The 25940-nt window shown below is 41.1% G+C and overlaps 2 protein-coding genes across 8 annotated transcripts in view; one reads left to right on the top strand and one right to left on the bottom strand.

Annotated features, from left to right (window-relative positions):
* The window catches only part of LOC114142854 (suppressor of tumorigenicity 7 protein homolog), a 60094-nt gene extending 54263 nt beyond the window's left edge, over positions 1-5831 (top strand). For 2 of the 5 annotated variants that reach the window (XM_028014368.1, XM_028014364.1), the window contains 8 exons: positions 314-411; positions 555-684; positions 1792-1864; positions 2021-2123; positions 2233-2383; positions 2508-2600; positions 3128-3270; positions 5356-5831. In XM_028014368.1, coding sequence (XP_027870169.1) covers positions 314-411; positions 555-684; positions 1792-1864; positions 2021-2123; positions 2233-2383; positions 2508-2600; positions 3128-3270; positions 5356-5451 — 887 coding nt within the window. In that variant the 3' untranslated portion in view covers positions 5452-5831. The remainder of the gene's footprint in view (positions 1-313; positions 412-554; positions 685-1791; positions 1865-2020; positions 2124-2232; positions 2384-2507; positions 2601-3127; positions 3271-5355) is intronic. The other 3 variants (XM_028014365.1, XM_028014367.1, XM_028014366.1) reach the window with 3 other exon arrangements.
* wnt2 (wingless-type MMTV integration site family member 2) lies at positions 5730-25177 on the bottom strand. Of its 3 annotated transcripts, none has more exons than XM_028014373.1 (5): positions 24670-25177; positions 22196-22416; positions 18433-18710; positions 17989-18253; positions 5730-8390 (listed from the first exon to the last, which is right to left on the bottom strand). In XM_028014373.1, the coding sequence occupies exons 1-5, from the start codon at positions 24750-24752 to the stop codon at positions 8185-8187; spliced, it is 1053 nt and encodes a 350-aa protein (XP_027870174.1). In that variant the 5' UTR covers positions 24753-25177; the 3' UTR covers positions 5730-8184. The 3 variants fall into 3 exon arrangements, with proteins under 3 accessions (XP_027870174.1, XP_027870172.1, XP_027870173.1); XM_028014371.1 differs by lacking the exon at positions 24670-25177 and adding an exon at positions 23386-23721; XM_028014372.1 differs by lacking the exons at positions 5730-8390; positions 24670-25177 and adding exons at positions 13430-13757; positions 23386-23720.
* Between the last annotated feature and the right edge of the window lie 763 nt (positions 25178-25940).

Here is a 25940-nt window from a genome sequence, read left to right as displayed (position 1 = left end):
ATTAGTCAGGTGATTTCTGAAGGCACTTAGTTTTCCTTAGGGATTTCAGGATAAACAGGGCTGAATCTAAATTTATGCCACACTTTTCAGATTTTTATTTGTAAAAGTTTTCAAAAACTCTTTTTTTTTTTTTTTTACATTTGCTTACTTTGTGTTGGTCTCTCACAAAATGTTTGTGTATGTGTGGTTATAATGACACAAAAATAGGAAAAAATGAAAAGGTTAGAAATTTCTTTTCTAGAACATTCTCAGTTATTTGTTTGCTGAGTGTCTTGAGTTTGTGATGATTTGGTTTCTGGTGTTTGTTTCCCAGGAAGAGACATCAACGTGTTGGTATATATAAAGAGGCGGCTGGCCATGTGCTCCAGAAAGCTGGGCCGAACACGAGAAGCAGTCAAGATGATGAGAGATGTAAGCAGTAAATTTGCTTTTATAAAAAATATCACTTATAATTTTCTGAGTTTCTGTTTGATAGAATTACGTTGCTGTTGAAACATCAATGTTTTTGCCTGTTGACTGTGCTGCCCCCTGCCTGATATAACATGTAACAACAGTTGTGTGTTTTCCAGTTAATGAAGGAGTTCCCTCTCCTCAGTATGTTCAACATCCATGAGAACCTGCTGGAGTCACTACTGGAGCTCCAGAACTACGCCGACGTCCAGGCGGTTCTGGCCAAGTATGATGGTGAGTTCACAGATCTGTGACACACTTCCTGTACACGCAAATCATTTCCTGTCCACAACATACTTCATGTCCACTCAACACACTTCCTGCTCCTCTAGACCTGGTTAAGGACAACAGCTGCTCCTCAGCTCTCCTTTCAGCTGAACTCTACAATCTGTTTTGTTTGGTAAATTACTAAAAAACTATCAAATGTTTTTATAGTTTTTTAGTAACTATAAAAAAGAATCCATTCAGGTCAGAATGAAATGTCCTGACTGCACCATGTCGTCCTCAGGATGGAGCTGTAGAGAGCCTGAGCTAAAATGGAAACTGTAAAGTGTTTTACTCTCTAGAGCTTTGATGTGCCTCTTCCTGGATGGACCCCAGCCTACATCAGAGGGAATCCCTGACTGGTCCCTGACCTGCTCATGGTTCCTAAAGCCAAGCTTCTGTGGAGTCTTTTAAATACAAATAAGATATGGTTTATATTCAGCTTTTTAATCATTTATTGTGCATAACTTGGTGACTTTATGTCTTGATAGATGCTATATGGGAAAAGTTTTATGTAATCTTAATACAACCTTAATCTTAATACAAGTAATATGGAGTTACTTTTGAGATTGTGTGTGACACAGTTATTTGTACCTTTGATAAATATGTGTTAAAAGCCTTAGAATAAATGCATCTTTTATTGAATTTAATAGCCTAAGTTCACTCTGAAAAACACTTATGACTCCACTTTTTCTCATAGTATTTAATCTTATCTATCATTTAAAGTGCTTGGAGCGACTGTCTGCAGTAGGTTTGGAGCAACCTGACCACTGGCTTCTTATGCAAATTGATTCTCATCTCTTCTGTCTTCAGTCTGAGCTTTCTTCCATCGAGCTGGATTCCTCCAGTAGAATTTCAGAAAGCATAAATGTGTTGAGTTTTTCTACAAAATTTCTCTGCATTAATTTATGCATGAGGACTAAAATAATAATGTTAACATTTCTCCACATGAGTGAAATCTCCTCTGAGCATTTTTCCCTTCACCACCTCACTGGGCGACCACAACCGCCACCGCCCGTCACTTCAACCTCATATTAACGCCAGCTCTTGCTTTTCTGCTTTTTGTCTCCCCGGCAGATATTAGCTTACCCAAATCTGCAACAATATGCTACACAGCTGCCTTGCTCAAAGCCAGGGCAGTATCGGACAAGTGAGTATCACTTTGCATCAACACTGCTCCAACTTCAAGACAAATCTAAAATAGAACAGCCTCTAGAACTAAACATCATCAAAATAAACAAACAGAATCTGTTCTGATGAGGTAGCTGGTGTGTGTGTGCGTGTGTGTGTGTGTGTGTGTGTGTAGGTTCTCTCCAGAGGCAGCGTCCAGGCGGGGCCTGAGCACAGCAGAGATGAATGCAGTAGAAGCCATCCACAGAGCGGTGGAGTTCAACCCTCACGTCCCCAAAGTGAGTTGGAGCCTGGCTGAGCACGACTGAGAAGGGGGGGAAGGAAATGATACATTCACTGTTCAGTAAATTCATGGGTTTTATCTCTGATCTCCCTCCTCTTCATCAGTATCTGCTGGAGATGAAGAGTTTAATTCTTCCTCCAGAACACATCCTGAAGAGAGGGGACAGCGAAGCCATCGCCTACGCCTTCTTCCACCTGCAGCATTGGAAACGGGTGGAGGGAGCACTCAACCTGCTGCACTGTACATGGGAGGGCAGTACGTACACACACACACACACACACACACACACACACACGCCTACAAAAAGCCAGCCTTTTGAAATGAGAAGCAGCTGATCCAGCAGTTTAACACAAACTCTCCTTGTTTTTGGGTTTTCTAGCATTCAGAATGATTCCATATCCTCTAGAGAAGGGTCACCTCTTCTACCCCTACCCCATCTGCACAGAGACGGCCGACAGAGAGCTACTACCCAGTAAGAGACACACAAGCATGTTTGCGTAGTTATCTTTGTGGGGTCTTTCCTTTGACTTCCATTCATTTCTACAGCCTAAACCTTACCCTTATCCTAACCCTATCCCTAACCATTACATACCTAACCCTAACCAAAACTCAATTCACACCTTAGTCCTAAATCTGACCCCTAACTCAAAAACAACGTTTCCCCTTGTGGGGACTACATACAATGTAGTATGTGTCAGGAAAATAGACCCCACAAGGTGTTACAAACAACCACACACACACACCCTGACTAAGTAGATTTCATCTGCAGTGCAAAAAGACAAAATCCTACCAAGTGTTTTTGGTCTTGGTTCTAGTCTATGTTAGTACACTTGAAATAAAACGAACCTAACATGCAAGAAACTTTCAGCAAGAAATAGGAGCTTGTTTTAAGTCAATAATTCCTTACTATTGATGAAAAAGTTCCACTGGCAGATATTTCACCTTTCCCATGTTGTGCTAACATTGTGTCGTCGTGTGTGTGTGTGTGTCGTGTGGAAGCAGTGTTTCACGAGGTGTCGGTCTACCCCAAGAAGGAGCTGCCCTTCTTCATCCTCTTCACGGCGGGCCTCTGCTCCTTCACCGCCATGTTGGCTCTGCTCACACACCAATTCCCTGAACTCATGGGAGTGTTTGCTAAGGCAGTGAGTATTCAGACTTGAATGTTGTGACTTGTTCAGGTAATTGGACATGTGGTGGCGAAGCTGCAGATACTCCTTTATAAAGCTGTGTGTGCAGCAGAGAGCGTCCTTCTGCACACACACTGCTTCTACTAAGTTCAAACATTTACCATTTTACTTCACAGACTTGATTGTTTTATTTGCTTTTCATATTTAGGAGTTGTTTGTTTGATGTTGGACTCAGAACACACTCAGTGTTGTAATTATCTGCAGAGCTCATAAAGGAAACTGTTTAGTCATAAAAGGCTTGAAGCTGCAGAGGCTACATCATGCAACATCTTCTGGTCACAACTCCACTGGAAGATTTCTCCTTCATATTTTAAGGATATCTGTCTTTCAAACTAATACTTTGATTTGTGAAAAGCAAGCAGTTCCTGGTTCCTGCAGTCATCAAAAGTTTGAAATTTAACCTTACAGTTTTCAAATGGAACAGTGTTTGATTTCTCTAACTTTGTCTTTCTGTTGTTGATTTCCTTTAGGGGACTTCCTTTCTTTCTGCCAAAGTAAAGTCTGAGTTTTGTCCGTCTTATGGATGTAGTGAAGGTGGATAAACACAGGATTGGCCTGGCTGTGCAGAACTGTAGATTATCCACTGTGTTCAGACCCAAACATGTCATAATATTGCAGCATGTTGTGCTAATTCCATCTGATTTCCATTTCCGTTATTCAGCTCTATCCTGATTAAATCAACTTAAACTTGTGCTAAACTTTGGCCTGGATGTGTGTTGGAGCTCAGATCTGCTAAACATGAGGCGTAATGCTGCTGATAAAGAAGTGGCGTCATTTTCAGACCCAGTCAGATCTCCCAGGTTGCACTCTTCACACACACCTTCACTTTGAAGTGCTCTTTGAAGAGAGACGCTGAGGTAGACTATCATGGAGATAGTCTGCTGCCAGTCTCCTCTTTACTTATCTACCATCTGATGACGATGGAGCCTCACTGACCTACATGATGCCGTTTTGAAGCTCCCATCGCCTCTGTTCGCTTCCAAAGCAGCTCAAAGTGGAAGCAGAAGGTTTTTGTTTGCTTGATGTGGCAGAATTTTTAACATGGATGTAACTGAATAGCTTGTTTGTGTTTTCCTCTAAGAAAACTAGTTTATTCCAACCAAGTTGTCTATAATGATGATTTGAGCTTCATGCTCATGTGATGTTTCATTTTTACTCTTGGATGTTTTGGAAGGTTTGTGGATCGGTGCAGTGTTGTGTTCTCATCTGCTTGAAGGTGTGAACATGTAATCAAACTCTGATGTGGATCAGAGAAGCGAACGCTGGTCTGCCTAAAGACCTTGGTCTCAGTTCTGGTGCAGTTTGAATGCACATGTACATGCCAAGTGGACCGGAGACAGCACAAGGCATTCTGGGTAAATACAACCAAAGCAAACGTTTGGGTCAGGTGGTAGAGGGAGAAACGGCTTGTGTTTTTTTTTTTTTTTTTGGGAGGGGGGGGGGTGTTACCAGATGGGGGAAATCCTTCATCATTTGGAGAAGAAAGAAGTGCTCATGTCGTCTTCAGAGGTTTTTGTGTCGTTTCCCTCGCCTGTGGAACAGCGCCACCACAGGCGAGGAGGGGAACAGAACTAGCCTGTCTGTTGACACTTGTTATTCGTGCCAGACTTGCTGACTTGTGACAAATACTTGTTAAACAACAGGATGTCGTCCCACAGTAGTGGGTGACCAAGCTGGTGACAATTATGAGGGACAGGCAGAACAAAAACTACTGAGGCTTTGTTTTCTGCAGCATTTTCAACCATCCAATCAGCACCACCAAACAAGAGAGACTAGCAGAATGAGCAGTTTGGCAAAGATGATTTGGTTTAATCATGTTTTGATGAGCTCAAACCACTGATCTATTTTTCTCACAAATGTACCATGAAATAAACCTACATATTCTACTTGGAAATCCATGTTGATTTTATTTTTGTTGAAATGCTTCTAAGTGTTTGTTTTTTGTGTGCAGATTCTGATTGAAATGTTAGATAATCTATCCAGACGCTCCTGAAGAGTTTCAGGGTTTGTGTAACTTTGCGTTTTTCTGCGTTGTTGCAGTTCCTCAGCACGCTGTTCGCTCCTCTGAACTTCATCATGGAGAAGGTGGAGAGCATCCTGCCGTCCAGCCTCTGGCACCAACTCACTCGCATCTGACCCCCAACTCCCCACCCCGTCCCGTACGACTCCAACGGAACCCCACCCAGGACCAGCACCAGAGAGCGGACCGGACCGGACCTCCATGCAAACAAACGGCCGAGCAGAAATCCAGAATGCTGCGTTGGACTGGACTGACACGCCTTTGTGCCAACATTACAGAGTTCAAACCAAACTGGAAGCAGATGAGCGGAGCAGGAGGCCCACAGAACAGCCATATCCACCACCGGTTTGGACTTTCTTTGACGTCTTTGCATTTTGGGGGCATTTCAGTTGTTAAAAGCTGTTCTTTTTGTTGTACAAACAGACATGATTAAATCCCATCAATAAAAAAAAGAAGGGAAAAATGTCAATAAAGGACTTTTTGTGTATCTCTGCAAGTCAATATCTTCAAGGTGTTTTGTCGGTGATTTTGGTTCAGCTCTTCAAGAGAAATGATTTCATATTTCAGATTTTACCCATCACATTCTCGCCATGAGGTCAGTGGTGCGTCACTGACCTCCTGGGAGCTGAAACCTCAAACCAGAGGGAAGTGACTCGGCTCCAAACATGAAGAAAGGAGAGGATGTAAAACATCAGAGGTGTCTGAATGTTTCAACACCAGGAAAACCAGCAAAACAAACTGCAAGACTGGAAGTTGCAGAAACACCTTCAGGGTTCCTGGAACAGCATGGAATTTGGTCTGGAGAAAAGTGATCGTCTTTTCAGATTTAATTCTTATTCTGTAAATGTATTTATCAATTCATCTATCCAATCATTGATCCCATCCAGCTATTTGTTCATTTCCATTTGCTTATTCGTCTGCCTTTTCTTCTATTGACCAAGCCCCCAAGAAGTAGCTCCTATAATGAGTTCAGCAGATGCTCAGTTCCACCAGATGTTTGCTAATTGCTGCTGGCTAGTCTGAAGGAGCTGAGTGAGGGAGGGCTGCTCTGTGAGGCAAAAGCTTGGAAACTGCAGCTCAAAGACACATCTAGGGCCAACCAGGTGTTTATTTACAGCTTAATGGTTGCCATGGAGATAAAGGGTTTCTCAAACATGCATGAAAATATCATGGTAACAGTGCAGGTATGTTTTTGATGATGGAGTAACATAACTTGATATTCCATCATACTTTGATTTTATCAATTAAAATCAACTCATAGAAGTTGATTTGTCATAATGCCGCCCCTTTAAACCAGGAAAATCGTCCCTTTAAACCAGACAAATCGTCTTACTGGAACTAGTTTAGGATCGCTGAGCTTGGTGTTTGGTTATCTGACTGAACACAGGATCATCACAACATGGTTCTGTTTCAAACAGCTGAAGCCATTTTCAGTCTCACTAGGAAACAGCAGTTGGATCAGAAATGAACAGCGTTGGCCAGCAAAACGAGGAAGGTCTGCAGCTGGGACTGAGATGAGGAAGTCATGTTGCGTTGCCCATCTTCCCCAAACGCAAATATTGCCACACATTTATTCTGCAATGAAGCAAAGCTGATGTGATAAAGAAACATGCTTGATTGTTGGAGGGTTACAGGAAGTGGAACCCGGATCTCATATGGACTGTTGGATCTGAACCGACCCACATCGTCAGGTCTGTGGTGGAAAAAGGTCTGGGTTTCAGTTCTGTTCATTTCACTTACTTGGAATGTTAATGCAGTTTGTACATGTGGATAAAATTTTTGTATGAATATTTAATTAATATTAAATACTCTGTTAGTGAAGCTGTCAGGCCTGTAAACTAAGAACATGTAACAGAAGCTGAGATACTTCAGTGATGTATGATCGATTTATTGATGAGGAAATCAGCCTTTAATATAATGCTGGTCATGTGATCAATCAGAACGAACAGCATCATGAGCTCAGATATAAAGACTGGTCAGAAATCTGTTAGGATTTCCGTTTAAAGTACGCTCTAGAAATATGACTTTTATGGAAAAATGATGAGAAAAAAACTATTGTTTGAGGGGGGGAAGCCCAAATTTCCCTTTGCAGGGGAAGGTAGAGCTGGTGGGAAGATATATCCATCTGGAAAACGGCTGGAGGGATAAAACCGACATTTAACTGTCCAACATGCAGCAGAACAGATAAAATAAAACAGAGGATCTGATGAGACTGAGCTGTAACTGAAGGACAGCTGCTTCCACCAAGTTACTCACAAACAGATAACACACTTTTAAAATACATCTAACAAAATAAGAAAATTGCGCAAAAGTGCCATATTTCTTGCCATTCATCTCAGAAAGTGAAAAAGTAATTTAAAAAGATTCACTACACATAAGAATAAATAAAATATTTCAAACTTCTTTTTTTTTCAGTTTTAATAATTATGGCTACAGGTGAAGAACAGATGTTTTAAGCATTATTCTAATTTTCTGAGACACTTTTGGGGTTTTCATTTTCTGCTAGCCATAACTATCAAAATGACAAGAAACAAAGGCTTGGAATAAATCGCTCTAGGTGATGATTCTATACGAGTTTCACTTTATAAGATGACCGGCAAGAATATTTTGCATTTTTATGCAATATTCAAATCCCAGCCTCCCAATAAAATACACTGACAATTGTGGCTGTGAAGTAGCTGAACGTGAAAAAGTTGAAATACTTTAGTTTCATCAGTCTGGTCTGCTTCGGGTCGAGGAATGAGACGTTTCTAACAGAGCAGCAGACAGTGACTGAAGTCTACCTAGAAATATATTAAAAGCTCCGGTTGGCATAAACATGTCCGTCCTGACGGCAGGCGCAGCTCCCATCATGTGTGGGACTTGCAGGTGAACTCGTCCACCAGCTGCTGGCAGTCTCTGCAGCGGACGGCGCAGCACCAGTGGAACTTGCACTCGCACTTGGTGGTGCGGCTGATCCGCGCCGTGTCGTAGCCTCGGCCGCAGCACATCACCTCGCAGCCGTCCGAGCCGCGGGACGCCCGGCTGCAGAGCCGGCCCGCCGTGCCCATCGACCCTGAGGACAAGACCAGACAGAATCCCGACACGTTAGGTTGGAAACTCATGTCTGCTTCTTTTGGAAACATGAATCATAATCAATTACAAGGATAAACAGAAGTTGAATCACCATTTCAACTTCATTCAATTAAGATTTCTGATCTTTCTTTCATTTTTCCAGATTCTCTAGTGATTTTTCTCAGTCTTGGGATGACATGTTGTCATCTCTGTCGGGATAAAAATCACTGACCTGAAACAGAATAAACATTCCAACACATTCTCACGAGTTGGGAGTGAGAATGGGCTGAACATTCAGAATAAACTCCTGAATGTAGTTTAGGGATGTAGAAAAAAAGAAAAATGAAGTGGAGGTTAGTAAATAGATTTAATAAAGATGACATACATGAGACTGATTTACTTTTATATAATTAACAGGCGGATTAAAGATTAAACAGCTTTTTTTCGACTGAACATCCACATTGTTCAGTCAGTATCTTTCAGGAACATTTGCCACAATCACAGGTTATATTTCAACTCAAAATGCAACATTTGGTTTCTTATGCAAATATTAAAAGCACAGCGATTCTACATGAAGTGATGAACTTTAAGACACAAAACAAAAAGCCACAAACGGATCATTTGAATCACTTTTCAGGACATCAGAGCCCAGTGGGGGCGGAGCCACATGCTTCAGTCAGGACAGTGGAGATGAGATGTGTGTGTGGGTGTGTGAGGGGATCAGATGGAAAACTTAGACTTAGACTGACTTTATTGTCATTTTGCATGGACAGAACGAAATTTCGTTGCATAGGACAATGTTTTGAGGTTCCAATGTTGTGAGGTTACTCCAGAACAAAATAAATTATAGTATAAAATGTGAATATAGATATGAATATAAACTATAAAGTGCAGGACTGACAGTAAAATAGAAGTTATTTAGCTCTGTACATGTGCAAGGTATAAAGTGGAGACCAGATTTTAAGTGCAGTCCAGTTAAGAGTTCAGCAGTCTGATGGCAAGTGGGAAAAAGCTGTTTTGGAACCTGGTGGACCTGCACTGGATGCTGCGGAACCTCTTTCCAGAGGGCAGCAGGGAGAACAGTCCATGAGGGGTCACTGACGATGTTTCGGCCTCAGGACACGCAGCGCTGGGATGAAATGTCCTGAATGGAGGGAAAGGGGGCCCCGATGATCCTCTCTGCTGTCCGCACCACTCTCCTCACGTTCTTCCAGTCGGAGGCGCTGCAGCCTCCACACCACACAGAGAGGCAGCTGGTCAGAATGCTCTCTATGGTGCTTCTGTAGAACGTCTTGAGGATGGGTGGTGGCAGGTGTGCTCTTCTCATCCTCCGCAGGAAATACAAGCGTTTCTGTGCCCTCTTGACCAGAGACGTGGTGTTCACAGTCCAGGTGAGGTCGTTAGTGATGTGCACCCCCAGGAATTTGGTGCTGCTGACCACCTCCACAGCCAAGCTGTTGATGAGCAGTGGAGCGTGGCTGGGCCGGTTCTTCCTGAAGTCGACGATCATCTCCTTCGTCTTGTCAACGTTCAGGATCAGGCTGTTGTCTCTGCACCAGTCCACCAGCTGCTCCACCTCCTCTCTGTAGTCCAGGTCGTTGTCGTCTCTGATGAGGCCCACCACCGTTGTGTCGTCCGCGAACTTCACGATGTGGTTGGTGGCGAACCTGGGGACGCAGTCGTGTGTCATCAGAGTGAACAGCAGAGGGCTCAGGATGCAGCCCTGAGGGGAGCCTGTGCTGAGGGTGATGACATCGGAGGTGTGTTGTCCGATCCGGACTGACTGAGGTCTGTCGGTGAGGAAGTCTAGCAGCCAGTTGCGCAGGAGGGTGCTGAAGCCCAGGTGTCCCAGTTTTTCTGCCAGATGCTGTGGGATGATTGTGTTGAACGCTGAGCTGAAGTCCAGGAACAACATCCACACATGAGTGTTCTTCTCCTCCAGGTGAGCCAGGCTCAGGTGTAGGGCGGAGGAGATAGCGTCCTCAGTGGAGCGGTTTTGGCGGTAGGCAAACTGGAACGGGTGGAATGTGGGGGGGAGTCTGGAGACGATGTGTTCTTTTACCAGCCTTTCAAAGCACTTCATCATGATGGGAGTCAGTGCCACAGGCCGGTAATCGTTGAAAGAGGTGACTTGAGGTTTCTTTGGCACTGGCATGATGGAGGCAGTTTTGAGACAGGCTGGCACTGTGGCTTGGTCTAGTGAGGTGTTAAAAATGTCTGTTAGGACACCAGCCAGCTGACCTGCGCAGTGAGACCATGAAGTCCAGACGAAGCAAAAATAAGAGATTGATGACAGGAGCAATCAGGCTGCTCTCACCAACATCATCAGCTGTTCATTTCATAGAAGACATCCACCAGACACACGTCTCTCTTGACACCCCCCCCCCCCCCCCACACACACACACACATGATGACAAGTGTAGTTTCGCTTTGTTTTGAAGTGTGACTGAAACATCAGTCGGCAAAGTCTTCATTCATGATGAAAACACAAAGGTCTGTTTGGTTTATTCTGTCTGGTTTATTCATTTCATTTCATATTTCACATTCTGCGGACTGCCAGTCTGAAACAATGAGAGAAAACAAGACAAACACACTGCAAGCTGCTGAAGCTCCAGACGGCTCCGGTTTTCCGTCACCAAAATAATCTGTTGCAGAAAAGTTGGAAATGTTATCGCCAAAGGAAAACATCTTTGAATATTCCTGTCATATTTCAATGTAAGTCTGCAGCTGATGTCTTCAGAGACTTGGTGAAGAAGAAGTCATATTTTTTATTATTTTTCCTACTGTGTGACAAAAACTATGGAGCCCTCTAGGGGACATGGGAAAAATATTTTCTTTTGCGTTTCCTCGCAAAAGGTTTTGCGTTCCCTCTCAATACTGTACTGATCAGTTCATGTGGCATAATTGAATACTGTAAGTCTTTCTAGTGGTGGTATTTCTTTCCTACTTACAGAAAGTTTCTGTTTATATCGTAGGTTTGTGGTGCCTTTCTATCCTAAAGAAAAAAATAAAACTTCAGATATTTCACAACGAGATATTAACATTCATGGAAAAACCTCACATAACCTTATATTAAAGCAGAAAGTATGGCGCCCACCGTAAGAAAGACTTACAGTATTCAATTATGCTGCATAGATTATTGCGAGGGAACGCAAAAGAAAAGAAAAATTCCCATGTCCCCTGGAGGGCTCCGTAAAAAACAAAGTCATTTTAAATGACGAGGTAAGAAAAATCCCATCATAATCTACGTATATTTTCCAGTCATATTTTAAAAACATGATGGCATATTGAATTGCATTTCATTTTCATGTAAAGCTCTATATAATACGAGCTACCTCAATTTTTCATCTTGACATATTTTGTTGTTTCTGTTGTGAGAAACTCACAACAATCTTTTGGTGAAAACTAATCAAAGTTCAATAAGGCAGGAATCTATAATCAATAACTGAGACTGAAAAATGTTTTCTATAATTTCCTGATAATCAGATGATGACCTCACTAAATGCGTTTGGTGTTTATTAGCAGTTATTCACAGCCAAACCTGTTGTTGCACAACACCACAAACCAAAAAAAAAAAAACAGATTCATTTTCTTCGTGACAATCCTTTTGGAATAAACTACAAATTATGAACGTTAAGCAATAGAGTGATTTCCAGTAATTTTAGTTTTTTTTATCAGTGTTCATTGCCATCTGGTCACCTGCGTCTGGATCAGGGCTGCTCAATACGCTGAATGTTTGGAGTCGATCTCAGCGGTAGGTGATAAACTGAACGCCGCCAAGAGGCTGAAACCAGCACGTCCTCTTCTGACGCGCTTATGAAAATATTCAAAGATCCAAAACGTTTGTAATTTTATTAAAGAATCAAAATAAATCAACAAAAATTGTTCAAATTAACGATCTCAGTAATTATTGTTTCAACAAGGTGTTGCGCAATTCAGTGCGTTTCGGTTCAATTAACAAAAACAGGGACTCAAAGATCGACTCTGACGAGCAGAGCAGGAGTTTAAATTAACTAATCAACCATCGCTGTGTTCATGAGAGACTTATTAATAATCGCAAAATAAATATCAAGCCTGAAAACCTTATATCGAAACGGACTGGATGTTATGTTTTTAACTTAATCTCTGCTCGGCTTGCGGGGCGCAGGCAGTTGCCACGGCAACGGGTGTGCTAAAACGACAAAGAGAGACTAAAAAGGTACGAGTGGTTTTGAATGGTGTTCTCTGGCATCTTGTTTTGAGCTCAGAGTCTGAAAGGCTTTTCCTCTTTCAAACATGCTATTTATTTTTGTCTCTTATTTAGTGGAAATATTGATGTTCATGAAACTTTCTCCAACATAATAACCTTTTTCAACATTTATATGTCCACTGTTGAAAATGAGGAGCTGACATTAAATGACATTGAAATAAATTCCAGTCCAACATCTGGGTTGAGGTGAATCCTCTGTTGGAGGAAAAATATCCCAACTTCATATGTTGTGCTTTTATCTTAACAGAGCTCTTTGGTTCCTCCTATCAGTCTGTAGCTTCTCATATTGAGGTCATCAAACCAAAGTTCAGGTCTACCATAACTGACTGACGCCTGCTGGCCTCAGGTTTGCAACCAGCTTCTGAAACCCGTAACCTCCTCCTAGTGTCAGAATCTCACTGAGGAAGAAACTGTATTAGACTTTCTATCACTTTAATATTTCTGCTATAACTGATGGATATTTGCATACAAAATAAGTCAATAGAGTTTAATTTACAATTTTTATATCTTTGTGTCGTGAGGTAGATCTCAGCTGGCTGGTGAGAGAAAAAGTAGATCTTGGTCTCAAAAAATTTGGGCACCCCTGGTCCGGAGTGTTTTACACAGCAGAACCAGAGTTCTGCTTGAGGCAGATGATACTGTGATGTCTGAATCCTGATTGTTAATGAAGAGGAGTGTGTTCAGGCTGACTCCTATATAAATAAAGTTGAAAAAAATAAATTCCAAAGTGGCTTAAGACACGAACTTCAAACCATGTTGTGGAATTTGCTGGTGTTTACCTTCTGCTTTGGGTTGGTGTGTTGATGGTCTCTGCGCCTGTTCGTTCCCTGGGCAGGTATTATGTCTGGACATGACCAGACGCCCCGCCCTGCTCTGGCAGCGGGCCCCTCCGCCCCCCCGCCCATTATCCGTGGTATGCCGCGCCGCTCGGGGTGACATCATGGCCAGCATCTACCTCAGGGTCCTTGCTCTCCCTGCGTCTGCTTATTGAATTAAGATGAGGGGGCGCCGAGAGATGAGTTTAGCACCTGAGCCTTGCTGGAGCCGAGGGAAATTGATTTCACACTCTGAGGGGCCGTTTGACCATCTCTCTGGGCTGCGGTTTGTTCCTTGAAGTGTCTGAGAAAATGATTGAATGATCACCAGTTTGTGTTTCTTTGAGAGAGTATTCAAAGTGTGAAGGAAGAATTACTCAAACTATGTTTTAAACTTGATAACAGTTCACGCTTACAGTACATACATGTGTTTATGTTAGCATAATTCTGCATGCATGTCCACGGACCATGAAGCATCCATGTCTGTTGTAAAAAATAAAAAATGACCAATGAGATCCCAGGTTCCTCCTGGGTTCCTGTTAAAGGGCCACATATTCAACCGTGAACCAAACTACCCTAAACATCTGTGATGAACCCTCCTGCTGTGATACTTGTTGTTATTTTGATACAGAGACTTAAAAATATAAATGTAGGTGATGAAAGACCCACTAAGTTTTGTATTTTTATCAGTTCTTATCAGTGAATGTTTCATCTTTTTGCTCTTTAAAGTGTAACTAGTAACTGTAACTAAAGCATAAACCCTCCCCTGGGAAATTCTGAAAAATTCCACCAAAGTGGGCAGAGCCAAGAGGGATGAATGAGGTGTGATCGTGATTACCAACTTATCCACTTTGTCACTATGTTTAGTGACTTCTCAGACACTTCTAGTGACTTTAAAGAAGACAAAATTTTCCTGTATTGTCAGAGACTTTTAAGGTGACAACACTCTGCAGCGCCGCTGCGTCGCCAATAGAGCCGAGGAGAGCCATTCAACTCCACGACCACATTGGAGACAAATCACACATTTGCAAAGCCGATCAACGCTCGCCTTGGTATTCCTACTCCTGACTCGCCAAGAGGGGGCGTGTGTCTGAGAGAGAAATAGTTTCATACCTGAAAATGATGTGACAAAGTTGTACCAATAGGAACATTTCATAAAATTTCACACACAGAAACAGAAATATAGAACCCCAAATAACTTATTTAGACATCATTATTAAGAAAAAGTTGATTTGGGGTTTAGATCAAAAAGACTAGCAAGGTAATATTAGCTTGTTCATCATTTGGACTAATCGTCTAGTTGTCTGATTACCTGCTGCAGCTTTAATATAATACACACCATTAATATAAAGTACAACTGCTGAAGCTAAAAGCAGCAGTTTTCATCCCTCAGAAAAAAAATAAATAACAGCAAAAGCACAAGAACAAGTGTAAATAATCTAAGTAGAGCAAAATTACTATCTTTTTATAGTTAAAACTTGGTTGAATTGTTTGCAGACAGCATTCCTGCAGCATTACTCTGGCACAGAAAACAGGACCAAACAGCATGAATTAGCACCATAGAGGGTACAGCCTAAAACTTCAGTAAAAACAGTGAAACGTTTGGTAATCTGTAAATTAGGATGTACATATCATCTATATTGGTGGAATGCATTATCAATATTTTATAGTGTGTCTGGGAGAAAGGAAAGGATTGTCTTACAAAGATGAGAGATTTAAAAAATGAAACTAGTTTTTAAATAAAGGTCGCCTGTTACAGTTAAATAAGAGAAGCTGCAGAAGATTTTCAACTGAGATGACTGAAACACAAAACAGACGAAGTTCAGGGAATAAGAAATGCTTCGGTCCCACAAGGTTCAGGGTAGGAAAACGTAAAGGTGCCGTCTCCTGGACAAGCAGTCCACCTCTCCATGCACCCCGGTAACAAAAGTGTGAGACTTTTATTTTGTTTTAATTGTTTGTTTGTTTTTATTGATCTTTGAGCAGCACTTTGAGCTGCTTTTAGTATAAAGGGTGGTTTATAAATAAAATTGACTGATTGATTGATAATAATTACTAATGTCCTTATTTTAATAATGAGGTGACCAATATTGTTGAACATCTCCCACATTGCAAAAAGTACAAAAATAAAATGTCATAACAATATCCTTATGAAAAAATTCAATATTTTTTGTCACTCATAATGATAACATAATATGTTTGAATATTGAGAAAAAGTTCAATATTGGGAACTCATGGTGTCACACTCTAATCAGGTAATTAACTCTAAACACCTGCAGCCTCTGAACCGCTCAGTCTGGGTCAGTGGGACAGTCATGAGGAAGACTGATGACAGAAGGTCGTTGCTAAGCATCAGCACAGAGCGCTGTATCTGAGAGCATTCATGACTGGTCAAAAGTTTTACTTTAGGGTCAGGAAGGATTTTTTCAAACAAATGCATGGAAGAATAGAGCAAATATCAAAATTGGAAAACAAAAGAATGAGTATTGATGCAGTTTAAAGTTTTGTGAGGGTTTGAGTGCCATTATAGAATGGCACTAAGCAAATTAAACTTCATCTATGCTTTCTGTGTGATGCAAACTACTCCAATAAGCTGATCTTAACCTCCCTTGCAAACCAAAATCAGTGTGTTTGTGTGTGTGTTTCATGTTGAGGTGATTTATAAAGGTGTGGTATTCTAGAGTTTCAGCCCACAGATGTGTGTAACGGCTCTTAAACTGGCAGACACCTGATTGTCACGGATCATCGGTTGCACGACAAGCAGCCACTCCTTCTGGAAGACACACACTCACACACTCAGTGCCCTGTCATCTGCCTGCTTTCTAACCCGAGTTTTAAACACAAATGTTTTCGTTCTCACACTGTCTCTTGTCTCAGCCATGAAAAGGCCCACATCAAAGTAACCGAGTCTTTCCTAACAACAGCAGTGTTTTTGGTTACTGTACAATCAGTCAGTTATCTGGTGAAGAGAAAGACTGGAAGAACAAGGCAGGAACTGATTGTGAAAGACTTGAGGGCAAAAGAAATTGAGGGTATTTCCATTTTGGTTTTCAACGATTGATTCTATGTGGTCATCCGCTGGCATTATCTAAGCCCTGCCCTCTGAAAACAGAGAGACACATTTTTTTTCTTTTGGAAAGTTCACTCTATGACCCTCTTGAGCTAATCCACTTGAAATTGAGTCATTTAAGAGATAACAAGTTGGCCTGCTTGGTTTCCAACACAGAGACCTTTAGCAGGGTGTGTGGCTGTCGGACGTGGCGAGGTCTGATGTCATGCCTCAGTCTTATGTTTGGCTGAAATTTGAACGAAAATATTTGCCCCAAACTGAACATGGTGGGTAGCAATTCAACCCCCAAAAGGTATTTATGCAAATCTTTGGTGGCAAAATCGCCTCACTGCATCCAAACAACAAGCTGTGTTTTAGCTGAGGAATTTGAAATTTGATGCACAAGTCTATTGAACAGAAAAACTCAGAGTTATGATCAAATTCTTGCTGGAAGTTGGCCACTTTGGATCAGTTTGTGTCTTTTACTTACAAACTGAGCAAACTCCTTCTACGGCTTTCCTCAGATTTCAAAATGAGTCAGAATAGGGTTGAGGCAATGAAGATCACAAGTTATGAAAAGCTTTTTGCTGCATGTGGAGGTTGCAAAGCAGCAAAATCTGATTTCTCAAAATAAAAAGATGAATACGCAAGAATTTTCTCACACCAGGTCAAGCCTGTACCAGATTTTCTGGATATCATCACAGACCAGCATTAAACATATTTATATAATCACTTGCTGACATCACTTCAGCCCCACTTAGACAGGAAAGTTGTATGTTTTTTCATCCTCCTCATTAAATTTTCAAGCTCTTCTTTGCCTAGTGGTTCGCTGCCTCTGATGACACAGAACAAGGGTGATGTTGAATTCTACTCTGAGAAGTGACTACTGGATATAAACAATCTTCATCTACGTACAAACAGGCCAATTGGTCAGTGGAATTTGAATTTTAAAAGCTGTTTTTCCCTAAAGCATCATCATCTCCACAGATTTTTCAGTGCACCATTACAGAACAGATTGGGAAGGTAGTTTGATGCCATCAATTTGAAGAAGAAATTCACAGGATTCAGTGGTACACTGCATGTTCTGAAGGTTGACTCTTTAGAACACTATGTATAACAACAGAAGACAATTTCAAATGATGGATTCTGGATCCTACCTGAAGTGCTTGATAACCCATTGCCATGAAACAGGAAGTGACACTAACTCATAGCAGGAAGGTCTAACATGAGCCAAAAGGTTAAGACTTCCCACCATCCCTGAGCTGAAGTAGATACATGTGGGAATGATGTGCCTTACTGATGGCAATGAGGTGGTTAAAAGTTCATGAAATAGGTAATTGGTGGAAGTTCTCAGATGCAAAAAGGAAGAAAAGGACTCCAGAGGACTCTGTTTTTTAAATAGAGGAGGATGTATTTATGCATTCTATTTTGGCTGTGTTTTATTTAGGAGCATGAACATGACCTGACGGACAGATTAAGCCCTTACCTGACTGAGGGTCCCGTATACAGTAGTCTGGTGAGTCTTCCAGGTAGACCAGATCATTTTTGCTAGGACGTTTGAGGTGTGTGTGCGCGGCTGTAAAGCCAGTTCCATACTGATTGACTGCGACCTGCACAGCGCCATTGTATCTCCTCCTCAGGTGGTCACCAGTGCGTCGGAAGTCGGCCATAGCCTGCCAGCAGGTACGGACGCTGCACGAGCCACTGACACCATGGCATTTACACTGTAAAGTCATGAAGCGCTTCACTGCCTGTGAGGAGATAAGAAGCGAGGTTCATTTACAGATGTCTAGAAAATAGCTTTTAGTACTCCCCTTTCTAGATAGTTTTCAAAATAATGAGAAAGAAAATCCAGAAGAAGAAAATCGACGCATCATCCGATTGCTTTATTGTTGAGCTGAGTCATTTCTATGTGTACCCTCTCCCATACCTTCCTGCCAGCTCTGTTGTTGTGCAGGTTCATGAGCGCTCGGGCATCCCTCTCCTTCCTCTCTTTGGCATCCACAAAGATTTGACTGAAGTGAATGGCGTGCTCCACATGATCGCTGCAGCCTCCCCAGTCGAAGGAGCCCTTGGAGTCCTGCGATGAGCCCTTCTTGGTGGGGTCACAGGAACAGTTGTCCAGGTCGCCCTGGCTGCAAGCTCGGGCCAAAGTATACACCACTCCTGCAGAGGAGATGGCGTACACAAAGGCAACTTCTTGGCTGCCTAGAAGTAGACAATTATGATGGGGCAAAGTCTGTTACTTTGTACCAAAAACATGTATTTGTGTAGAAGTACGTTCTTCAGGGAACAGCTCAGATTTGAAGTTTGACAGCATGTCTTTACATTGACTGATGGGTCCAGGTTACTGTTTTTATTGTTTTGGTTCACAAATCAATAAAAAAAAACAAATTGTTTTTTTCTTGTAGTTAGTAACCAATCTTGCCAAGTTCCTGTTATTTTCTACATGTCCCAACACAAGTCTGCTGATTTCAGAATCATACCATGACAATCAGAACTGTCCCTTAACTGTTTGGCTACTGATGAAACCCGCTGTAGTTTTTTGCCAGAAGCTTTCATGCTAAGTTACCGAGCATGAAACAGAAAAAGGAAAAGCTTCATCTCTTTCCAACAACTTACGGTTATGAGCAATGCCCTCATGTGGAGCCCTCATCTCCTCCACATGCACAGTAACCAAAGAGAGATGTGGGCAAGATCTGAGAAAAGGAGAGCTCCATTTCTTCATTTCATTTCTGCTATGAAACCACCATGTTTGATAAAGTCAGCTGAACATATAAAGAGCAAAAATGTATTTATTAATGAAATGTTGAGTGATTATCAGAAGCAAATATCTGACCTGTAGTGGGCAAGAGATGTTTTGATATGAAAAATCTTGACTTTTGGTACAGCTCTTATTTGCCCAATGGTTAGCTGGAAAATGTATCTCTTATTTAAAGAGGCTCAGAGAACCGTCCTCTTTAAATAAGAAATGTACTGATCATCTCTCGGCAGGACTCCACATAAAAAAAATCCGAAATATTTTGGTTTTTTTGCCAGATAATACCGTAATTCTTGGCTATGAAATTGCATATTTAGTGAAGTATTTTTATATTTTATGTGAAGGAAGTGTCAAAATGCTTAAATCTCTTATATAATTACATTTTATATAACTTTCTGAAAATAGTTGATTTTGGTTCTCACTCTATTTTGGATAGCTCAGTCAAAATATGATATTTGACAAATTATGGCTCCTGAGCAAACCACAATAAATCTGACCAACCACAAATTGGTAGTTATTACATATGGGAGTGATAAACACATATTTCCTTAAGGTACAACATGATAAGAGTAAAGAAAATTACCTTAATTTCTCAAGTGTTCAAATGATATAAATGTTTGCAGTGCATGAACTGATAAAAAACATCACAAATGTGGCTGTATGCATGTAAAAAAAAAAGAGCTATATAAATATATATATTTTTTAAATAAAAGTTACTATACAGCTTTAAATCAAGGCCAAAACCCCACCTGTTTAAAGTTGCCCTTGATTTATAATAACTGGAACAGTGATCAATATATTTCATGTATATTTTCTTTCATTTGACAAAATTTCAGTTTCATGATTGGTTGTTATATAAAGCACTTTGAACTTCCTTGTTAATGATATATGCTATACCAATAAATTTGACTTGAAACTACATTACTGACATTTCCAGAAGGCATAAGCATTTACAAAAACACAAAAAATTACATGACAGTCTTCAAATCTGAAACTGCATATAGAAAGAAAAATTAGGTTTAAAACAAGCTCAAGTGTTACCTGGGAACGGTAACTAATATAAACAGAGGTGGGTTTGCGTGTGTGTCTAGCAGCTCACTTAGGTGTGTTTAATGGGGTGAATGAGGAGAACGGTGAGAGAACACGTTGCTGCAGAGGGAAATCTCCTGTGTAATTGTTTGAAATTAGCCTTCTGACATTGACAATAAGGAGCTTCTAGAGGGGCCTCTGTGTGCCATGATAATGCTTTGTGACACGGTCGGGGCCCGGGTGGGAGGTCCAAATACCACACGGCTGATTAGAGGCCCCCCGACATGAAACAGACTAAGATGAAGGATCCACCTCACAGGTTAAATCTCAGGGCATGGGAGAGGAACATCAGGCCATCAGGTTCTGATGATCCTTCCTTCTGCACCAGAAGAGGGAAAATAAGATCCGGACCAGCTCCAACATGCCCCCCGCTGAAAACAGCACCATGGTTTTAGTGGCTGAAATGTGCAATCACACGTTTCACTTGACAAGATACTTCTGTAACATCAGTTACAGGGAATGACAGGCGAGCTCACTGCTTGGTAATCACTTTAGTCCCTAATGCCTCTTCATAGGTCTTATTGTTCAGCTTCACCTCTCACTGACGGTCAGAACCAACCTTTTTATGTCAGCGCTCGTCTTTTAAAGCTGCCAATAAATTATTTGTAATCGCCAACAAATCGTCGGAGAAGATAAACACCGCTGATGACCAGCAGTGACTCTTCAAAAGGCTGGAATTATGATAGCTTGCCATCCGAATGGGCTGAGAGGAGATTAATTACTGAAGATGACTGAATTAATCTAAGGATATCAGTGGGAACATTTGAGGTGTTGCAGGTTTTGCAATCATATTGTTATTATTATTATTTTAAAAATTAAAAATAGAAACATGTACTCATTTCCAATGAGCACCTATAGCCTGGAGGGGCAGTATTATGTGCTTTCCAGACACATATCGGCATTTTATAGCGCAGCCAAGCAACTATGTTACCTTCATTTGTTTACAATGGCGATATAGATCATTACTTAAAAGAAATTTCACCTTGTAATGTAACACCTTGGAATAGGGCCTCTGTCTCTTTAAAAACTCCTGAAACTCCACCTTCAGGAAGTCATCCCAACATGACTCCTCTATTAACCTTTTAACAAGGTTTTTACCAGCGTTGCTCTGAGAAGTAGCTCCTATAATGAGCTCAGCAGATGCACAGTTCTACCAGGTGTTTGCTAATTGCTGCTGGCTAGTCTGAAGGAGTGCTCTGTGAGGTGGAAGCTTGGAAACCTGCAAACTGCATCTCTGAGAAGGTGGGGTTAGGTCCACCCAGATGTTTTCAATAACTGAATGGTTGCTTTGACAGATTAACCGATTTCTCAAACATGCATGAAAGAATCAAAGCAGCACTTCAGGTATGTTTTTGATACAGAAACAAACCCGGAGAATAGCATTATAACATGATGTAAGGAGAAAAAAGTTAATTTCATGTAATATTGCCCCCTTAAAGCGTATAATTTATGATCAAATCAGGAGCTGATGAATGTCTGCTCTCTCTGCTCAACAGTTTTATCACATCTGGGAACTGCAGGACAAATTTACCACAGTAAGGACTGCAGCAGCACAACAAGTACCTCAGAGAAACCGCTTGTCTGCACTGATGTGATGAATGTATGTTTGTAAAGAGAGGAGAGGTACAGAATGTGATCCAACTGCCTCAGAAAGAAAACAACACGTCTACAAGATATTTCATTTCAGCGGACATAGATTTAGCTGAGCTCTTGAAAGAATGACCGTTTGTTTGAAATTGTTTTCACATTTACTTTAAGGGCTTTCATAAGTCATGAGAAGAGCATCTATCCAGGCCAACCCATCGGTGGTTGGGGTAACCGCAGGGTTCCAGTTTCTACTCACCGCGTAGCAGCAGACGGCCAAACAAGTTGTGGTCCCTGGCTGTTGTGTTGCAGTTCCAGCGGTGGTTGCGGAACTGGTGCTGGCACTCAGAGATCCACTCCTTCATCCCGGCCCCAATGGCCTGCATCACCTTGGGGTGCTGGCGGCAGAGTTGGCGCTGTTTGTTCACCAAGCCGGGGATGTTGTCGCACATCACCTGGGAGCCCAGGGTGCCCATGTACCTACATGGTGAGGAACAGGGAACAAATATTTAAACACATGGCACTCAGCTTTATAGAGGCAAACATCTAAACATTTAAGTCATGCTTTCATTTAAAAATGCACAATTTAAATGACAGGGGACACTAATGCTTTCTTTAAAAAAAAACATATATTATGATAATGTATACCGTATGTGGCTTAGTTGAACAATTTACTTTGATTTTAAACTACATCAGATTGTCATAAAATTACAAATAGCCCAACATGGAATGAGTTAATTGGAAACTCAAGATGAGATTCTTTAGGAAACAGTTTATCAAATCTAAGCGTGATCAAACTAAAACTGATTTATGTTGGAGGGATTGCAAGCAAACTGGTGACCATTTACATATTTTCCAGGATTGTCCAACTTTAGATCTCCTTATAATGCCAAAATAAACATCAAGTCTGAAAACATGAAACTGTTAAGGACCGAATGTTCTGCTCTGTGTATTTTATAGTGTTGAATCCTCATACATATAGAGGAGCTGTTAGTTGGTTGCTATGGCAACGAGTCTGCGTGTAGCTAGCCGACACGGAAAGTGAGAAAAAGAAGACTAGAGTGGTTTTGAGTTGTTCTTAAACGTTTTTTCTGCCTTATTTCTCCTTTGCTGTGTTGCACTGTAAAAATGAAAAACTACCTACATCCCCAGGTTCCATTTAGTTCACTGAATGTTCTACCGCGGCTACGGTGGCAAAGAAAAGAATCGTCCTTTTGTCTTCCAGCGCATTCGCGAAATTTCTGGACGAAAACAGTAACATGAAACATGTCTAAATGGTATCCGCTGATGAATGCTGTACTTGTACATAAACGTTTTACCACTTTTCCTAAAATTGCAGTGGAATTTTCACTTTTGAGTATGTTCACACTGCAGTCTGTTGTTAGCGGTGCAGTTGGTGTAATTTAACTATGCGAATAAATGACTTAAATTACTTTTAATTTAACTTACTTCAGGCTGTTCAGGCGCCAGAGCAGCTCAGCTCAATGTGCTGCCTGTCTGCAGCTCCCGTCGTGTCGCTGGTAAAACTTTAGTTCCTAGTTTCGTGTAGCACCAAAAAACCAAATGGTGATCTGCTCCACCAGCCAGGAACCCGCTGCTGATGAATGGTGGATGTTCCGCTCGGTTTGGTTTGATCACCGTCACATCGTTCCAGGTCAAACTTATATTTTTTTGCTGCATACTTTACAAAACGCCTTTCGGTCATTCCTAGTCTTTGAATGTCGGATCATCGAGCCAAAGTTCTGAAAACTTATATCTTCTCATGGTGAGATCCTGTGATTAGTTATCATTTTTATACAGATTTTATTTTAACGAACTTAAAACAATTAGTGAGCAACAATGGAAAATTAAAAATATTTTGAAAGGTGATGAAAAATGTACTACCCTTTACTATCGCACGAAAACCATGAAAATCTTACTCTAAGGAGAAATTTGAACCATATCGTCACATTCCTAAATAAATGGCCCGAGTCATTTTTTTCTGAAGTAATTTTGGTTTAAAAAAAAGAAGAAGAAGAAAAGAAATTAGCACTTTACTTTTGGAAGAAAGGAAGGTGACGATGTTCAAGTTTTACCTGCACTCAGCTTAAAATGTTCAATCTTGAGTTGATGCCTTTGGGTGGATTGGGTAAAAAAAAAAGTTCAAATACTCCAAATCTGTTTAACTCGTTGCTCAAGGCACTACTTCAAACACTTTTAATGGAAAGAAGGTTGTTCCTTTAAAAAAAAAAAAAGTCTGCGTGATGGAAAACCAAATTATTGCTAAGTTTCATTTGAAAGTGAACTTCTGTGCCCCTTTAACTGACCACTTGGTTGAACTATTTTCCATCTTCATTTGATATATTTATTTTTATTCATTCCTTAATTTTTCAATATATGTTCTTACTGCATTGTAAGAAAAGAATTAGATCAAGCTACATTATTTAAATTTTAAATCTTAAAAGCACTCAGCTGTGTTAATATTTAAAACGATAAAAACGGGAATTTGGACACAGACACATTACAAATATTAATTAAGGAATCGTGCAAAAATAACAAATGCACAGATATTAAATTGGACTGGAAAGCCTGAAAACTTATCTTGTACAATATTCAATGTAGAAAACACTGCAAAAGCATACATGTAGGCCAAATTTCTAAGAGGAAACCTTCATTAGAAGTTAGAATAGATTACTGAGGGGAATTTTGCGATGTTAAACAGTAATAAAATAAAACAGACAGAGCGACACTCACCACCAGGACGCATCGACCTTGGCCGTCAGCCAGCAGGTTGTTACCGATAGAAAAAAACATATTCCACTTGGCAAAAAGTTCATATTAAGCAGAATTTGGTTCTTTATGGATCTGCACGGAGCATTTCCATGGATGGGAGAAACATATGAAAATAGATATAGGCTATATAATGATAAAAAATAAAATAAAAAAAATCGGTGGGTCAACAAATCAAGTATGATAAAGTACAGAGAAGTGAGAGCAAATGCGATTTGCGCGTAAAAGCCATGGGGGATCTGCCGGAGGAAGGCTCCGCAGACCGTCTTATAGCGCCGCAGATTCTCACACAAGTGATGAGCTATACTTTTACACAAGGGGTGGACAGGCTGCCGCTTCAGGAATGAATGGAAGAAATGAGATGTCTCGGCGTATCTGTTCGGGCTGGTTTGACACCAGGCAGGTTTTGGCTCGGGTCCAGACCCGGAGCTCCGGGTTCCCTGCCACCAGCTGATGCGCCTCCCTCAGTCCAACGGCACCGGAGCAGGATTTGATCCTGCGCGCTCAGAGAACCGTAGCAAAAAAAAAAAAAAAAAGTCTGTCGCGATCCTCGAGAAATGCGAATAAATCTTAATGGAGAGAGGCAGGACGGAGATTCCAGAAGCCAGCAGAAAATGACTGGACGGTTCGTCTTAAAGCACTATATAATCTGATACTTTGGTAAAGATGACGCACAGGTGTCAAATACTCTCCATTCCCAAAGAATGACGCACACTTAATATCCAGTTATTTACAACCTCATCCTTCGCCAACTCAGAACTGGCAGGTTTTGTTGCATTTTATTTATTTCTTTTAAATCAAACACTCTGGTTCTCCCACAGCAACACCTAAAGGTGACGTGTCCATCTCAACTGGATTATTTATGGGCGTCTTTTTGAAGTCTCCAGGGGAAATCTGTAGCCAGTGTCACTCGGTATTTCCTCCGACTTTGATCAGGCCCGAGTGTATGTGGAGATCCCGGGACCCACACCAGACCAGATTAACGGGGAAATTGGATTTTGCACATGATCTCCGTGGAAGAAAAGCAGGGAAAAAACCCCAAAACTCCGACAAGTCAAAGTCTTGGCACAGTTAAGAGCTCGACTTTGATTTTGCAGTAGCCGTGATGCGTCACAAAACTCTGCTTTCATTAAAGCATTCAAATATACACAAAGATTTATATGTTAAGAGTGAACCTGGAATTAATCTATAGAATACAAATAAGGAAGAATTGCTTTTACACATCTCTGATTGGT

The sequence above is a fragment of the Xiphophorus couchianus genome, chromosome 4 (genome assembly GCF_001444195.1).
Source record: "Xiphophorus couchianus chromosome 4, X_couchianus-1.0, whole genome shotgun sequence".
NCBI lineage: Eukaryota > Metazoa > Chordata > Actinopteri > Cyprinodontiformes > Poeciliidae > Xiphophorus > Xiphophorus couchianus.
Note: the sequence above shows the minus strand (reverse complement) of the source record. Positions and strands in the feature narration are given on the sequence as shown.

Excerpts from the sequence above, each read along its gene's own strand:
- wnt2 (XM_028014373.1), bottom strand. The coding sequence starts at position 24,752 with ATGAACTTTTTGCCAAGTGGAATATGTTTTTTTCTATCGGTAACAACC. Across the intron at positions 18,254-18,432 it reads ACAACAGAGCTGGCAGGAAG|GCAGTGAAGCGCTTCATGAC; the intron begins GTATGGGAGAGG and ends ATCTCCTCACAG. Across the intron at positions 8,391-17,988 it reads TATACGGGACCCTCAGTCAG|GGTCGATGGGCACGGCGGGC; the intron begins GTAAGGGCTTAA and ends TCTTGTCCTCAG.